The sequence below is a fragment of the Gossypium hirsutum genome, chromosome A08 (assembly GCF_007990345.1).
Source record: "Gossypium hirsutum isolate 1008001.06 chromosome A08, Gossypium_hirsutum_v2.1, whole genome shotgun sequence".
NCBI classification, from domain to species: Eukaryota; Viridiplantae; Streptophyta; class Magnoliopsida; order Malvales; family Malvaceae; genus Gossypium; species Gossypium hirsutum.
Genome location: NC_053431.1, coordinates 125401772 through 125419101, shown reverse-complemented (window position 1 = coordinate 125419101; position 17330 = coordinate 125401772). Strand labels below are relative to the sequence as shown.

The 17330-nt window shown below is 31.9% G+C and overlaps 3 protein-coding genes and 1 long non-coding RNA gene across 5 annotated transcripts; 3 read left to right on the top strand and 1 right to left on the bottom strand.

The window, feature by feature from the left end:
* Positions 1-238: 238 nt before the first annotated feature.
* On the top strand, positions 239-6721 carry LOC107908200 (probable beta-1,3-galactosyltransferase 8). Its single transcript, XM_016835444.2, has 9 exons — positions 239-398; positions 545-773; positions 1695-1759; positions 1847-2049; positions 3031-3288; positions 4161-4248; positions 4343-4468; positions 5720-5829; positions 6425-6721. The coding sequence occupies exons 2-9, from the start codon at positions 597-599 to the stop codon at positions 6571-6573; spliced, it is 1176 nt and encodes a 391-aa protein (XP_016690933.2). The 5' UTR covers positions 239-398; positions 545-596; the 3' UTR covers positions 6574-6721.
* A 2158-nt stretch (positions 6722-8879) lies between these two features.
* On the top strand, positions 8880-13285 carry LOC107909144 (PHD finger protein At1g33420). Its single transcript, XM_016836584.2, has 5 exons — positions 8880-9469; positions 9894-9996; positions 10117-10335; positions 11599-12207; positions 12311-13285. The coding sequence occupies exons 1-5, from the start codon at positions 9109-9111 to the stop codon at positions 13134-13136; spliced, it is 2118 nt and encodes a 705-aa protein (XP_016692073.2). The 5' UTR covers positions 8880-9108; the 3' UTR covers positions 13137-13285.
* On the top strand, positions 10695-11076 carry LOC121204750 (uncharacterized). Its single transcript, XR_005899944.1, has 2 exons — positions 10695-10910; positions 10942-11076. It is a non-coding gene; the product is annotated as an uncharacterized lncRNA (long non-coding RNA).
* Positions 11310-17117, bottom strand: LOC107909145 (vacuolar protein sorting-associated protein 9A). 2 transcript variants are annotated; one of them, XR_001687176.2, is made up of 7 exons: positions 16824-17117; positions 16302-16449; positions 16031-16201; positions 14711-14890; positions 13674-13983; positions 13353-13570; positions 11310-11510 (listed from the first exon to the last, which is right to left on the bottom strand). XR_001687176.2 is itself a non-coding variant. In XM_016836586.2 (6 exons), the coding sequence occupies exons 1-6, from the start codon at positions 16913-16915 to the stop codon at positions 13416-13418; spliced, it is 1056 nt and encodes a 351-aa protein (XP_016692075.1). In that variant the 5' UTR covers positions 16916-17099; the 3' UTR covers positions 13258-13415. The 2 variants fall into 2 exon arrangements, 1 of the variants encoding a protein (XP_016692075.1); XM_016836586.2 differs by lacking the exon at positions 11310-11510 and having other exon boundaries at positions 13258-13570; positions 16824-17099.
* Between the last annotated feature and the right edge of the window lie 213 nt (positions 17118-17330).

The following is a 17330-nucleotide window of genomic DNA, read 5'->3' as shown; positions in this document are numbered from 1 at the left end:
CTCAGAATTTTGTTTTAACTATGTTAGATCCACAATATCATAAAACAGAAGAAAGAAATATGCTGTAAATGTTAACGTAAACGTTACCCCAAACAAAAATGTTGTTTTAGTTTATTTGATATATAGCTTTGCAAATAGTTTGTTGAACCATGAAAACAACATGACTCAACCGCCATACCCTTCTTTCCATGGTAATTTAATTTAAACACACACAGTTTATACATTTTATATATATACATACATACATATATATGTACATATATATATACATACATATATATGGTGTTTTCTGCAACATATTAATGGCTGTTGTTAGCTAAGCTAGCCAACAGCAACCATTCACATTCATCATTCTTTTTTATTTTGCTTTATATTCCATGTTGCCCAATTCTTGAAAGGTACCCTCTTAGTCTCTTATAAACTGATACAATGGTAAAATTGCAGTTTAGTCCTCTAAATTTGAATAGAATTTGGTTTCATGATTAATTAATTGCAGCAACTGTTTCGTGTATTGTGTGTGTATATGTATATATGTGTTATGCAGTAACCGTTGCGGCTCGGATTGATTGGCGGCTTGATAATCGGAGTCGGAGAAAATGCGGGGAAAGGCGGTTTCCGGGAAAGCAATTCTGGTATTGTGCCTGGCTAGCTTTCTTGCAGGTTCCCTAATAACTAGCCGAACTTGGACTTCTCAATCTCATAACAACAACCATCCTATTGTGAACCATGTTACTGCTAGCAATAAATTGGGAGAATTTGATCACAAATTACGTGTATGTTACATTCAACTCGATTTTATATGTAAAGTTACTAATTATACGATATTCAAATTTAGGGATGAAGTCAGAAGTTTATTTTTGGAGGATCAAAATTAAATTATAAAAATTTAAAGAGTTCAAAGTATAATTTTATCTTTGTATATGTTTTTTATTTAGAATTTTGAAGGGATTAAATTGAAAAATTTTCATTTTTTGGGAGGTCAAACTAAATTTTTACCATTAAACTAACTTATAATTTCAAAAACTTCAAGGGACTAAAATAATAATTTGCCATTTTGAGGGGTCCAAGGCTCCCGCTACCCCTTGGCGCAGTCCCTGCTCAGATTTGTTGAGAGATTGGTACTTCAACAAGTTCGGTCTTATCTACAGTCCAGGCTGCCTCTTGACTCTATCGAAAGTTCTAGCTGCTTCATAGAGTGGAAACGCCTTGTAATCCTCAAGGACGAAGCTTAGGGGACAGGACCCTGGCCCCCTCTTGATTAAATGGGATAATTCCACTTTTAGTCTCTCTTACAAATTTAGATTTCAACTTCAATCCTTTTTAGCTTTGGCCAAATGAAAAACAATTCTTTTTTACCCCTCCGGGGAATTATTTATTCAATTTAGATCATTTTAATATAAAATTTTTTTAGCTTAATACCTGAAATTTTTTAAAATTTTAGCTCACCCCTCGATACAAATTTTTGTCTTTATCTTAGTAGTGCCTAAATAGGCAAAACATCCGGTTTACTGTGGTGTGACTCGATTCCATGACTTACAACTATCATTGATGTGGTCGAGTCAGACCATTCGCAAACTCTTCAATTTGCCATAATTCCACATATTCAGGCACTCCAATCTTGTGAAACTACCCCTCAACAAGATTCATGACATACATGTTTGTTTATTTGTTTTTTTTTCCCTGTTTGTAATCAGAAATTAGGTGAAGGAAAGGCAGAAGATATAATGGGAGAAGTCTCCAAAACTCACAAGGCTATACAGTGAGCTTTTAAACTCTCTTTCCATGTATATATGTATGCATGCATGCATGTATGCTTATGTGGTAATTACATGTTATGTACGTATAGGTCTCTGGAGAAAACAATATCCAACTTGGAAATGGAACTGGCAGTGTCTCGAATGAGCAGTGTAGGGAATGGGGTTACACTACAAAAACCAAAATCATATTCAAACCACAAATTGCAGAAGGCTTTTGTGGTTATAGGGATTAACACTGCATTTAGCAGCAGGAAACGAAGAGACTCCCTTCGCCAAACTTGGATGCCTACAGGTCTCTATTTTAACTCTTTTAACATGTTTATATATATATGGATGATGGATGGTTAGCTGCATCTAATTAGCCTCTAAACTTCGAAACATTATAATTCATCGGATATTCAAAGTATTAATATTATATTTATCAAGTCTTTCGTTAAATTTTAGATGTTAAATGTTAATTTAAATTTAATATGAAACATATTTAATACACGTAAATCAAATTATAAATATATTTATATTTACTACATCTCGAATTTGAAATGCTAAAAATACTTTTTACCTGGATAGATCAAAGTTGTCCAATGCGGTGAGTACTAGAGACGAAGCTAAGGAGTAGGGAGAGGCTTTGGCTTTAGTTAAATAATATATAAATCCTCTTTTAGTCCCTCTTGTAAATTCAGACTTCAATTTTAATCCTTTTTATTTTTGTCCAAATGAAAATTTTGCATTTTTTATCTTTCTAAAGAATTATTTATTCTATTTAAATCATTTTAGCACAAAATATTTTAGCTCCGCTCGTAAGTATATATATATTTACAATTTGATTCTCATTTATTTTAAATATGCTCTATGTCATATTGAGTTGACATGTAATGCTTAAGTTCAAAGTTGTTATCAGATTGAATTGGCCAGTTGAACTGAGATTTCATATGTCAGTCGTTGGTATATAACCCGAAATAGAGAAAACTGTTATGAATCGATAAAACCCCAAAACCAGAACCAAAAAGTTGTAGTTCATTTTTTTATATATAATTTTATTAATTTTATGGTCTCATATTTAATTATTATTGGACAGACAGTTCAACCGACTAAACCTTGAACTGATAGCCTAACCAATTCGATCACAAGTCCTATTTTTACAACATCGCCTCAGCTAATCCCTAGACTAACAAAAAAACTAATTATCGATACCGTACTAAAACTTTTAGGATTCAATTATAACATTGAAATTAACCCTAATTTCTAAATAGCAAGTTATAACATTGTTTTGCAGGGGAAAAACTAAAGAAATTAGAGAAAGAGAAAGGGATAGTAATAAGATTTGTGATAGGGCACAGTGCAACAACTGGTGGTGTACTTGACAAAGCATTGGACAAAGAAGAGGCTGAGCATAAGGATTTTCTAAGGCTTAACCATGTGGAAGGGTACCATCAACTCTCTACCAAGACCAGACTCTATTTCTCCACTGCGGTTTCCATGTGGGACGCTGAGTTCTATGTCAAGGTTGACGATGATGTCCATCTCAACTTGGGTAAGTAAAACAATGAAATATTCTCTAATTTTTCTTTGGTTTAATTCTAGTTTTAGTCCCTTAAAATTTGATATTTAATCTTTCTACTTTGGTTTGGCATTGCTTGGTCCTTTGCTTTTGGGATAAGATTGAACTTGGCAGCTTTTCGCAACTTTGATCTTGAACTTTTTTTTGTCTACATTAATCTTGAAACTTAATAATTTTTCATAATTTTGGTTAATCTGATAATATGGTACTTTGGGATTGTGTCGCTTCATCACTACAATTTTTTAGGTAAAAGCATGGAATTATATCAACATGCCACATTATCACATAGACCAAAACTAGAAATAGTTGTCAAGTTCCAATACTAACGTGGACTAAAAAAAGTTATCCAAGTCTAAGCGCAAAATACTGATTTATCGCTTCACTTCTACGATATTAGTTTACTCAAATGATAAGTATTTTTTGTTGATAATTCTTTTGTGTTAATATTTGATACACTAGCAATGTATAGTTCTATACATTGTTAGTTATCAAATGATGACACGCCATCATAAAATTTTAAAATTAATTTAATTTACCTTCATCTTTAATGTTGTGTCATTATTTAGTTCACGGATAATGTATAGAATTATAAATTGTTAGCGTATTCAATATTAATCCTAATTTTATTGTAGTGAAGATAACTTCAACAACTCTCTTACAGTAAAAAGTCGCACCATTACTTCCATGGTAACAATTAAAGTGTATTAAAAGCATTATAAAGTAGAAATCAGCCAAAATAAAATAAAGTGATTAAATCTCAAAATTCAACATAGCAGAGAGACTAAAACCATAATTACACCTTCCTTGCATTCAAACATTTTTTTGTTTTTGTGGTTGCTATTCAGGTATGCTGGCGACAACACTAGCACGATACAGATCCAAGCCAAGAGTGTACATAGGGTGCATGAAATCTGGACCAGTTCTTTCTGAGAAGTAAGTTTTTTTTTGTATTAATTAATTGATACTTAATTGATTGAAGAGTTATTTATTTGTTAAATATATGAATGGCAATGGCAATGGCATGCAGAGGGGTGAAATATCATGAACCAGAGTACTGGAAATTTGGAGAAGATGGAAACAAGTATTTCAGGCATGCCACTGGTCAAATTTATGGCATTTCCAAGGATCTTGCTGCCTATATTTCCATCAACTCGTGAGTGCTTGCAACCTTCATCTCATTAAGTTTTGGTGGGGTTATTTTACATTTTCAAAAAATGTAGGGATCAAATTGAAATTTTTAAATAATTAGTGGCTTTATAAGAATTTTAGAGGGTCTAATTAAAATTTTTAAAACATTTGGAAGGCTTAATTATAGCTACTACAAATTTTAAAAAAATTTCAAGGGTATAATGAAATATTTTCAAAACTTTGAGAGACAAATCTCCTCTAGCTCCAACCACACGTTCCGCTCATATACATATATATAGAGAGAGAGACTTATATTTGATATCTTGCCATAAATAAATTGAAGTGACTTCATTTTTAATGACCTGTGATCGGGGACAAAACAAAAAGGTAGATAACGACGTTGATCTCTTAGTTAAATGGACAAATTTTATTTTTAGTCATTTGTAAATACTTATAATTTAATTTAAGCTTTTTAATCCTTCGAAAAAATTGGTAAATTGTACTATTGCCCCCTCTTAGAAGTTGATTATTCAATTTAAACGCTTTTAAAATAAAACTTTTAGCTTCAAACACTTACAATTTTATCTCAGTCATTCTAAAAAAAAAATTATTGACTTCATCCCGACACGTTATAATTTATTTCACCAATAGTGTATAGAAGTATACACATTATCAATACATCAAATATAAATCCATATAGCCAATAAGGCTGTTGTATTGTTAGTAAAGGCTAAAGTCATAGGTCATTGAGTAATTAGAGTCGAGTCCCAATATGCAAAGTTGCCATGGATGAGTTTAGTCGTGTTATATTTCGCTTCTTTGTCTATTCATGCCTTATATTAGTTTTATTCTAGTTTTAATTACTCATAGGTGAATGTATCTGAGATATCCTTTTATTATAAGAATTTGATTAAATTAGTCCCTTTACTATTAAATATATCAATTTAGTCCATCTGCTATTAAAAATAATTAAATAAGACCAAATTGAAATGAAGTTAATATTTAGTGTTTAACAGAGTTAATATTTTTAAAGTTTTTATGATTCTATAAATAAAATAATTTGTTTGAAATTGATAATTGAAAAATAATAAATTTTAAGACATTTTTATAAAATAAATATTAATTTTATTACAAATTTAATTTATTTAATTCTTTTTAATAATATAGAGACAAATTTAATTCAACATTGTGGATCTGCCAAGTAATTTAACCATTATTCATACATATAGTAAATTTATTGAGAATTGAAATGAGACATTTGGGTTGGGTGTGGCAGGCCCATTTTGCACAGATACGCCAATGAAGACGTGTCATTAGGATCATGGTTGATTGGCTTGGAAGTTGAACACGTGGACGACCGTTCCATGTGTTGTGGGACCCCTCCAGGTACGCTCTTTCCCAGTGGGTCAACTTTCATTATCAACTTTAATTCTTCTTTTTTTTTTCTTTTTGACTTTAATCATAATTTGGCATCCCAAACTAAGATTTTTCTTTTGTCTTTACTTTAGTATTTAAAAACATATTTCATATCGACAACTTTATTTTTTGATAAATTAAGATGAAAACAATAGTTCAAAAATTAAAAAAATTAAGTACTAAAATAATAATTTAAATATTAAATTACAATATTAAATTTATATCACGAATTAATCAAACATCAATTTAAATAGAAAATTATTAAAATACTACTTGATTTTATTATTGTGAGGATAATTATATTCTTTTATATTTTATATCTATATTTATACTTAAACTCTTGATTAAATATATATCAGGAATCCATCATGTACTAATAAATTACTTAAATACTCTTCTATATATATAAAAATAGTTTATATTATTATAAGGCTGATTTTATATTTTTTATACTTTATATAAAATTAATGAAAACTTAATTATGATTGACATAATAAAATTTTAAAGATTTAATTTTAGTGTTTTAATAAAATATTATTTTAATAAAATGTGGGAATGTGTGAAGATTGTGAATGGAAGGCACAAGCGGGGAACATATGCGTGGCATCATTTGATTGGTCGTGCAGCGGAGTGTGTAAGTCGGTGGAGAAGATGAAATACGTGCACAACTCTTGTGGAGAAGGCGATTCTAGTATTTGGAAATCAGATTTTTAAGTTGCCTTCCTACCTCCTTACCGGCTTTTTATTATCCATTTTCAAATTTATTATTAAGTAGTAAAATTACTTCAAGAACTTTCAACACTTTGCATACTCCTTTTATTATTATTATTATTATTATTATTATTATCATGTATTTAAATTATTTTAATGTTTTTTTGTTGACCATTTATATTTATTAAAATCAGTGGCATGCAGATGATGAATTGAAAGCACAATTAAACGGTTGAGTTTAGTTTGTATTTAATAATTTAATTTCTGATATTATTATTTCTTTTAAAAAATACAGCCTTCATGGGGAATTTATAGAAATGTTTTTGGAAAAAATTAGAATTTAATTATAAATTTTTGAGAGATTATTTTTAGAAAAGATTAAATGATTTTTTTTCGTTTTTGAATATTAAAATACAATTTTATTATACATATAAATTTATAATATAATAATTATAATTTTTAAGGTAATGGAATTACAAATTTTCATTTTAGGGCCAAACTTTTACCTGCCCCTTGCATTCGCACTTGAGTGCCTTTCTTTGTTTTGTTTTTAATCAAGATTCAATAACAAGTACAATAGATTAAAAATTGAATAAATATTTGGAGAAAATTTGCAAATTTGAGAAAATTGATGAAGTCACTTAATATGGTTTACTATGGTGTATGGGATAATATTTTTGAATTAGATCCATCAGTTAAATCGTGAATTAATCGAAATATTAATTTATGATTTATGATGTAAGAAGTAAAAAAATTAATTAAATCATTTTTATATATTTTTTAATAATTTGTATTTTTAATAAATTTTGTACTTTAAATTATCTGTGCCGACTAAATTGAGAATCAATAATTTAATTAATTGGACTAAAAATCTATATAAAAATATATTTACATAGGACTTATGCACCCGTATATCAAATAGTAATCTTTTATATGGAAATATTAGTATAGATGTTAGCGAATTGCGACATTGTTTTTGATGAACAAAAATATTTTTTTAGAATAAAGAAATATATAATTAATTTAAGCTCGAGTTGTATAAATTTAAATTATTAATTATTTTTTTATGAATAAATTAACTGAACTGAGTTTAGATTAGGTTAATAAATTAATGGATTAATGAAGTCCAGTTGATTTTTTTTTTAAAATTCGTGTCAGATAATTAATTAATCAATTATTTAAATAAGTAGATAAGGCTTTATAATTTATTACGAATAAAGACTAAAGGAAAAAGAACCGCCTATTACCCAAAAAAAAAAAAGAACCGCCAAAGTCTCCCTCCAAAACAGAAATACTGTAAAGGCCAAAAAAGGGGTTAAAATCTAATTCAAGTCCCTGTACTACTTAAACATTTGGAATTTAATCCAATTACTTTTATTTTTAAAAATTTAATCCCTCCATTTTTAAAATTTTAAAATTTAGGTCCAAGGATTAACAATCAGCTTAGTCGGTCTGTTCGGTCGTTTTTTTTTACAACCGACTTGAACACATCAAAACCAAATTGATCAACTTTCATTGATAAAATTGTTCAAACCGAACCAACATGGATTTAGTTAAATAATTAAAATAATATAATAAGTCAATTTTTTCAGTTGATCCAATTTTGAAATTCAAAAATTGAGAAACGATTGGCAAACTCAACTAAACCGAGGACGAAACCAACAAAACCACCTCATCTGATTAAACCAAAATTGAAAAACTAATTATATTATTTTTCAGTTAAAATTGAGTTTTGCTCCGCTTCCAATTGTTAACTTCAATTAAAATTTTATTTCATTGGTGTAACATTTGAAAATAAAAAAATACTCACTTCATAGCAGGGCCGAAGTAAAAAATGATGATAGGGGACGTGATTTATATAAAATAGACATGTTCAAAGTAGAATTGGGTTTTAACAAAATATTTTTAAATTTAGGATAATATTGATCAACAAAATTTAGGAAAAGAAAAGTAAGTTGAATGGTAAATTTGTTTTAGATTTACTTTTCACCATATTAATATTTAGATACTATTTATATTTAGATATTGCATTTATTTAACTTTATTTTTATCAAATATTTTTATCAAATTTAGATATCACTTTGTATAACTTACCAAAATAAACTAAAAATATTACTAAATTTATCATAAAAAATTATAAACTCGAGGGAGTGAAGCAAAGAAACACAAATTTATTCCTTTTTTAGACACTAATTCTAAGATTAAAATAAAATTTTTAAAAATCCGACAGGGTTTAAATAATTTTTTTGCAAAATTTAAACAATATATTATTTTAGTCGAAATTTACAGGTGGACTTAGATTTTAAAACTTGAAAAGTATAAAGATTAAATTTTAAATATTTAAAAAGTATGGGAACTTAGAGTGATATTTTAACAATAAAAACCCTAGTTCTAATTCCAGTAGGACTCGAGTCGACTCACTATTATTTTTGTTTGTAGAAAAAGCTTAAAAGAGGCCTTTAAACTCGCTACTCTATCACTGTCCCAAATCACCCAAAAAAAAAAGAAACCCAACAAAATTGAAAGAAACATTACCTAATGGTTGAGAATCACGGCATAACCAGGCCACTCAAGAGGGGTCGTAGGTCTAACAGGATCACCGCGGGTGCCGACCTCTCCGATTTCCTCGCTTTTCCTTCACCTTCTATCGCCGCCTCCGCTTCCGGGAAGCCTTTCCGTGACGCTGTTCGGAGCTTCCTCTCTGCTAACGCTCGACTCACGACGGCCTTTGCTCCGCCTGTCCTTCCTTGCCTTATGACGTGGCAGATCCTGTTTAGATTTGGCGATTTTGATCCGGACGCCAACGATCCTTCGCCGATCGTCGTGTCGCTTTATGTCATCGAGGAAGATGTCACTAGATCGTCTAGATCTGTGTATTGTGACCAGTGCCGTGTCGTTGGTGAGTTGACTCGCTTTCTCAACCCGGTTCGGGTGAAGTCTACTGTAGCTTCACATGTTTGGTTTTTGTCCATTATTTTGAAAAAAAAATCAAAACTAACCAAAAAAATCCTTTAGAATAACTAAGCTCTAGTTAAAAAGAGCACACATAGAACGAACTTAAAAATTATAACTAAAATAGTGAAATTTTTAGGTGAACTGTTTTTGTTAGAAAAATTAATGGATATTTTTTTTACATGTATATTAATTTTTAAAAAAATTATCCAGATTGAATTATCTATGGAGTATCAAATGATTTTTGTCTTCAGTTCTAGTATTTAAATATGATTTAAGCTCAAGTTATTTCATAATTATAGAAATGACAAAGCTAATGTGTAATTAATATGTGATTTTTTTGATGGATTGAACAATGAAAAAAACAAAAGGTTGGAGCGGCCATCCAGTTTGCAAAAAGAGATATCATTTTATAATAAAGTCTTCTTGTGATCATGGGATCTGCGCCAATCCTCACCATATCTCAGATTCAAGGTCAAGATTTTTTAAACTTTTTTTGTTTCAATTTTGGGGTTTTTTTCCTTTTTTTTTTCTGTTTAACAGTGCCATCTGAAGTATAAATTGGGGAATTGATTGATATGTTTAATGACGCAGGAGATGCAAATGTTGTAATAGAGTAGATGATGTTGATGTTGAAGAATGGGGGTATTCACAGTTGGAAGATAATAATACTCATTTGCTGCATGGTGTTGTTCATTCTAATGGTTATGGCCATCTTCTCACTGTTAATGGTAGAGAAGGAGGCTCTGAGTTTCTCTCTGGTTTTCATATCATGAACTTCTGGGATAGATTAAGTACTGTTTTATCCGTCAGGTTTGGACCTCTACCTCTTTTCATTTTGATTAGAGTTAATATAAATATTATACCCTGAACTGGGCATGGCAATTAGGTTCATTTGGTCTTTGAACTTGGATGAAGATAACTGACACCTAAAGGTGATGACATGGTACAATCTTATAGTGCCATGTCATTTAACTTATACATTTGTCAAATTTGAGGATCAAAATGGATTTAGTTGTCAAGTTTATGGTAATTATGTTCATTTTGGTGTTTGAACTTGAATTTCATCAAAATTTGATAATGTGACTCCTAAAGGTGATGAACTGGTACAATCTTATAGTGTCACATCATTAAATTTATGCATTTGTCAATTTCAAGTGTCAAAATGGATTTAGTTGTCACATTTATGGCAAGTAGGTTCACTTTGGTATCTGAACTTGACAATTAGGCTCATTTTGGTCTTTGAACTTGTATTTCATCAAAGTTTGATAATGTGACACCTAAAGGTGATGACAGGGTACAATCTTATAGTGTTACGTCATTGAACGTATACATTTGTTAATTGCAAGGATCAAAATGGATTTAGTTGTCAATTTTATGGTAATTAGGTTCACTTTGGTACTTGAATGTGACAAGTAGGTTCATTTTGGCCTTTGAACATCTGAAGGTGATGGCATGGTATCTTATAATGTTACATTATTAAATGTATACATTTGTCAATTTCTAGGATCAAAATGGATTTAGTTGTCAAGTTTATGGCAATTAGGTTCTTTTTGTTCTTTGAACTTGTATTTCATCAAAATTTCATACTGTGACACCTAAAGGTGATGACATGGTATAGTTTTATAGTTTCATGTCATCAAACTTTTACATTTGTCTATTTCAGTGTACCTAATTGCCAGTTTAGTTATATTGACCCTTTTGATTAATTATTTCCCTCATATTTTCTCTATCACATAATTTCCTATTTTGGATTTACTAAGCAATAGTGAAAGATGTTCAAAATGTTAAGTAAAAATAGGACCATTAGATATTATTACTGTTAGGTAATTCCATCTGGTAAAATTCTACTTACATTATGTCAAAGATGGCAAAAGAAAAAAAAGGAAAAGACCCATCCCTATATTTTACTTTGTCCTTTCAGCTTCAGACTATCATTGTGCATGCCTTGGGTGTCATCATCGTGTCCATATATTTGTTTTCATGACCTGTTAACACACACACAAAAAGGTTACTACAACATTATTGTGATTATTTATAATACTCAAAACATTGGTTTTTTTTTTTTTTGAACAGGAAGGTTACTGTGATGGATGTATCAAAGAAATATGGTATGGAATACAGGCTACTACATGCAATTGCCAGAGGTCATTCCTGGTATGGTAATTGGGGTTATGAGTTTGGGTCAGGAAGCTATGCCCTCACACAAGATGCTTACAAGAGAGCAGTGGATGACCTTTCGAATATGCCTTTGTCAGCACTTTTGTTTCAAGGGAATAAATCCCGAACTCGCCTTCAGAACATTGTTGCTTTTTATCAATCCTTATCATGTTCGGAACTTTCAACGTTTAGAGATTTGTTCTCATTCCTCCTAAGACTAATTACTGACAGCCACAAGGCCTCACTGCCTAAAGCATCTAAAATGTCAAAATCTTCCACTAATGTATTGTGTGCGTGGACAAGAAATGATGTAGAGAAGTTGCAGCAAGGTATGATAAAAGTGCTCTTGGCTGCAGCACCAGGTCCGAACTGGGTGACTAGGCGTGCTCTTAAGGGTGTCATGTGCAAGGCAGGATCCCCTGAACTACTCGATTACTGCCTTAAACACTTGAGAGGGAAATTGGCACCCAATGGAAAGGTAGTTGAGGCACGTTCCAATCTGAATTCCAGTGATATCGAGTTCAGGTAAGGCAAAGGCAAAGGCAAATTCAATTTTGGTTTGGTTACTATCTTGTGTTTTTGCCACATCTTTTAAGCTAACATGTCTCGTTGCTATCATGGCAAACAGGCTTCAGACTCCTTGTTCTTTGCTCTACGACTCGAATTGCCCATCAGAAGAACACATTAAGAGTGATCTAAGATATATGTTAGATTCTTTGCTCGACCCTGAAACCATGTTGACATACAGGCCTCATTCAACAAGGGAACGCGTGATGGATTTGGCTACTAAACTTCTTGATTGCAAGCAATTTTTGAAAGACTACAAACCAAATGCTCACAATCCCTTCGCTATTTGTGTTTGGTGTCATTTAGAGCTTTCTAACCCTACTAAAGATGATCCAGTTCCACCCCCCGAGCTTATCATTCTACCTCTCAGTGCTACTGTCGGTGACCTTAAAACTGAAGCTACAAAAGTTTTTGAAGATGTATATGCCATGTTTAAGAGGCTTCAAATTGAGGACCTACTTGACTATGGTTCCGTAGAAGACAGCATAACCTTGAAATTGTTGATTGGCACAAGTGGTGCAGTTCGAGTACGAGGCAAATGTACATCAAGACATGGCCTTAATCGGTTTCGAATGGAGAGGGGAACAGAAAATTGGACAGTTGACTGCGTTTGTGGGGCCAGGGATGATGATGGTGAAAGAATGTTGGCTTGTGATAAATGCAGTGTTTGGCAACACACAAGGTGTGCTGGGATCGACAATGCCGATGCGATACCTTCAATGTTTATATGCATGAGATGTACAAATTCCCTTCACAAGAAATCTTTAACCATTACTAATTCTGGAAAGGAAGCTAGAAATTTTTCTCAACAGCTCAACAGTTCTTGTAGGGGAAACTTGGGAAGTAATGAAGGTTCACAAGTTACTACTACCTTGACAGTACGATGAATGTATGTAGTGCAATGTGTGTAAACAACCTAAATAGCTTTAAAAAGGGGAGACTGTTAATATAGGGTTTTTTTTTCTCCCACCTTTTTTGTACAATATTGTTGTACGTTTAACATATATATTAATGGAACTCGGAAAAATTCTATTTATTTGGGTAAAGGATCTTTTCTTAGACAAACTGGTAAATATTGCAAAAAAAATAACTTTTTTCTTTACCTTTTTTCCGTCTCCTTGCTACAAGTGTCTTTGTGTGTTCCATTGGGCTCTCTCAACGATTCATCATGTCTGTGTTCTGGAAACAGAAAGGTGTCTAACAGTGTTGCACAAACTGGTATATTTTGTTACTACATCCTTGTACAAACTAAGTAATCTCTCCACATCGCCAACTGTTAGTTCACCAGCTTCGGCTTCCATGTAAGGATAGTTTGATCCACCTGAAACAAGAATAGGCATATCAATGATAAAAAATTAGACAAATTTATGAGTAAACATACAAGGATAAAGAACTCAATATAGAACCATGGATATCGAATTCACCATTAATGTTAGTTTGTGTTTTCACGTGCAACAGTGTTGATGGACCAGGATCCATCAGTTTTCCGAATTTTGATCTATTATCGATGGTGGTTACGGTTTCTTGTGGCACTCTATTAACCAACCTTGCTGCTTCCATACTCTCCATGAATTCACTTTCTTCAATAGAAAGTGATTTGGCGTTTAAGTCTAGAATGAAAGACTTGGCTGAAACAAGATTTGTGAGATAGTAAGCTGCTTCTGAGACGAGTTTCGACTGCCTCCTGTACAACTGTATGGATTTGAGGTTGGAATGTAACTGTGGAGGATTGGCCTGTCCATGAGATTTAACTAGCTAACATCAGGGAGAAAGTGATCATTAAGTCTTCAAATCAACATAATAGTCTACAACCAGCACCTTATGGTAGACCGGATTGAGTATGTAGCCAAAAAGAGAAGCAAGTAAAGAATAATCCTAGGCCAAAGAAAGTAAAGCTTAATCCTAAAGCACATGCCAATGAAGTCCTAAATCCCGAATTGATCGATTTTCTTGTTCATCACAATGAAAAATCTGTGATTAAGTGATACCACCAAAACCCACTAATGTGCACACAAAAAGATAAAAAAAAAAGAGGATCGACTGCTAGAGAAATAATCGCAACCATCCACAAAAGGGATAAAAGATTTGTTTCCATAAAAAACTTGGGGGTATAGACATTGATGACACCAAGAAAAATAGAAGGTTGAGGAAATATGCAAATATGACAGACAAGGCATGATACTTCAATCATCTACCAACCTTGGAATAAGGAACTAAAAAGATCAATAATTTTCAGGATGTAAAAAGCTTGGTGCATTTTCAAAAATGTAATCGAAGTCAAGACTAGAGAAAATTGACCATAAATTCTCAGAGATTTTATGATGAAATTGAAAATGAAATTGAATCCAGCATACATCAAACTTTGCAATAACGGGGCTGGGATTGAAATGTGAGATAAGAATCCACAAATTGAGATGAGAATGATGATTCGCAGAATGGCTTATTACCAAGGAGAGCTTGCCTTGATCGTAACATATATAAGAACGGGAAGAAAATCATCTGCTCCTCCTGGAACATGATCTTCTGAAATTGAAGCATTGAGCAATAAATTGTTGATGACCCTAGAACAATTTATGATACAAAGAAGCTTGTCGCGAGGGGCTTTGAAAGCATTGATCTTTTTTAATTCTTTCTCTGCAAGCTGAAAGACGGAAGGAAAAGTATTACCACTTATTAGGAGGAAGAATCATCACATAACTAATACCTGGCCAAACAGAATGAAAACAAAGACCAGAAACGAATTTTCCAATGCATTGACATGTTCAGCAAAAACATAAACAGAACAATACAATCATAATCAAACTGTGTCAAAAAGCAAACTAATCCTCCACTGATTGCCAAGATATGAAATTTTGTTTAGATGGTTCTTCATGAGAGAAAGGACTGTGATGCAGATTTTAGAAAACCTGATGATGCAGAATGTAAGAAGATGATGTGTATTCCCTAACTCACATTTGATATCGTCCACAATCTATATTAACCCTTTCCCCAAATACTAGTAAGTTTCATAACTAGTTTAAATACATGTAAGCTTCAAAAACCACAGGTTAAGAGATTGGAATGAACCAATCTGAAAATAAAATCACGATATTTTGAGGATGTAAAAATTTGCAAACGCAAGTGAATCTTTTTGAACCATTTTGTCCCCCCCCCAAAAAAAAAAATAGAAAAGGATTTTGAGTAGATTAACTACAGTCTGTCACAATATCTAGACTTATTTCCTTTTTCAAAGGTTTTCTCTTTTAGAAAGTAAAAAGTAAGTTTTCTATGATTTATTGCCTTTTGAGGAGAAAAGTATTAAACACTAGTCCATTCATGCAGTACATCTAGATGATTTCAAAGTTATGAACCACTGATCATTTACTTGAAGCAATGAAGCATAAAATTGTGAACTTTTGAGGATGTAAAATTTTGCAAAAGCAAGTGAATCTTTTTTAACCAATTTGTCCCCCCCATAGAAAAAGATTGAATAGATTAACTACATTCTGTCACGGTATCTAGAATCATTTCTTCTTTCAAAGATTTTCTCTTTTAGAATGTAACAAAGAAAGCTTCATATAACAAAGTGAAAAATATTCCTAGAGTCATTCCTATATTGACAATTAACCAGATAACAGGTGAGTTGGGCTGAAAATAACTAGTCCCGTCAAAATCCACATACAATGCTTTAACATTGCACTAAATAACCACATGTATGACTGTAAGCTAAGCATCAAATCAATAGAACTTATCACTAAACAAAATTCCCACAATTATTTAATAATGAGAAAAACAGACATACCAGCCACGCAGCTTCATTTTGAAGTGCAGATGGTATGTCCAAATGTTGAGGCCTCAAGAAGGTTTGCAATAAAGATATCTTCTCTGAGATCTCTGCATCAATCTTGACATCCTCAGGAGTGGAAGCAAAGGTCCGTGAATGTAATTTGGTCATCACATATTTCTCTAGACCCTGCAGTAATTAACACATATTTCTCAAAAAAAGATTGCCATTATTAAGTACGAAATAGTTAGAATAAATAAAAGAAAAGTAATAGCAAGTGGAAGAATACCTCCAAGGCATTATCAGTTTCATCATCGGACGAGGATGCCCATAAAGGATGATCCCTTATAGCATCTTCCATTGTCTGGAAGAACTCTTGTATTCTTTTCCCATTAGTTTCAGGGTTTGACGCAGTATATGAAAACGATACAATGAAGCTGAAATCAAAGGAAATCAGTAACTCAAAACCTATATATATATAAACCTAAAGTAGCATTAGAGAAGTTAGATTTTAAAATTTGGACTTAAAAATAGCGTAAATTGAATGATAACTTACAAAGCATCCGTGATTATTTCTCAAATCTATAGATTTGATGCCTATTTAGCAATGAATTTTAAATTACTAAGGAATTTATGAATACTTTCCATCGAAACCTACTTAATTAATTCATACTTCATGGATTTCATTCTTACGATATATACATATCAAATCAAATCCAAATTCATAGTTTCAAACATAACAGAAATTCATTACAAAACCTTAAAAGCGAACTAAACTACTAAATTAAACAAAAAATGGAGAGATAAAAACCTCTTGATGGAGCGAACGAGATCGAGAGAAGCAGGGTTTCGCATTCGGTCGAGAAAAGAATCGAACGGCGAGGAGTGTGTGACGGTCTCCATTTCTTTTATTGAATGATATAAACAAAAATCTCAAATACTTGATTGAGTTTGAATCACAAACGAATCAAAGTCGCCTTTAGAATCTGATAGATTCTGATGAAGAAATAGAAACTGAAATAAGAACGAAGCCATAGATAAACAGAGCCGAGAAATTAGAAAAATCTTAAGTCAAAGTAGCGACCAATCAGTTTCTCACCGAGTTAGTTTTTTATGTAATGTTGGACTGTTAGGTTTTTATCACGTGATGCGGTGATGCGGAGCACGCAGTCATAGTGCATAAAAAATTGCGGTCATTTCGCAAAACAATTTGTTTAGTTAAATTGTGCTATTGGTCCTTCTCCTATGGGTAAGTTGTGAATTTAATCTATGTACTTTAATTTAGTTTACTGTAGGCCTTGTACTTTTCGAATTGGTG

What these genes read in the sequence shown, in the direction of transcription:
- LOC107908200 (XM_016835444.2), top strand. Translation starts at nt 597, where the DNA reads ATGCGGGGAAAGGCGGTTTCCGGGAAAGCAATTCTGGTATTGTGCCTG. An exon ending in TGATGTCCATCTCAACTTGG is followed by an intron (nt 3,289 to 4,160) that starts GTAAGTAAAACA and finishes GTTGCTATTCAG; the next exon opens with GTATGCTGGCGACAACACTA. An exon ending in GCCTATATTTCCATCAACTC is followed by an intron (nt 4,469 to 5,719) that starts GTGAGTGCTTGC and finishes TGGGTGTGGCAG; the next exon opens with GCCCATTTTGCACAGATACG.
- LOC107909144 (XM_016836584.2), top strand. Translation starts at nt 9,109, where the DNA reads ATGGTTGAGAATCACGGCATAACCAGGCCACTCAAGAGGGGTCGTAGG. An exon ending in AGTACTGTTTTATCCGTCAG is followed by an intron (nt 10,336 to 11,598) that starts GTTTGGACCTCT and finishes TTTTTTGAACAG; the next exon opens with GAAGGTTACTGTGATGGATG. An exon ending in TCCAGTGATATCGAGTTCAG is followed by an intron (nt 12,208 to 12,310) that starts GTAAGGCAAAGG and finishes CATGGCAAACAG; the next exon opens with GCTTCAGACTCCTTGTTCTT.
- LOC107909145 (XM_016836586.2), bottom strand. Translation starts at nt 16,915, where the DNA reads ATGGAGACCGTCACACACTCCTCGCCGTTCGATTCTTTTCTCGACCGA. An exon ending in TTATATATGTTACGATCAAG is followed by an intron (nt 13,984 to 14,710) that starts GCAAGCTCTCCT and finishes TCTCATGGACAG; the next exon opens with GCCAATCCTCCACAGTTACA. An exon ending in AACACAAACTAACATTAATG is followed by an intron (nt 13,571 to 13,673) that starts GTGAATTCGATA and finishes TTCTTGTTTCAG; the next exon opens with GTGGATCAAACTATCCTTAC.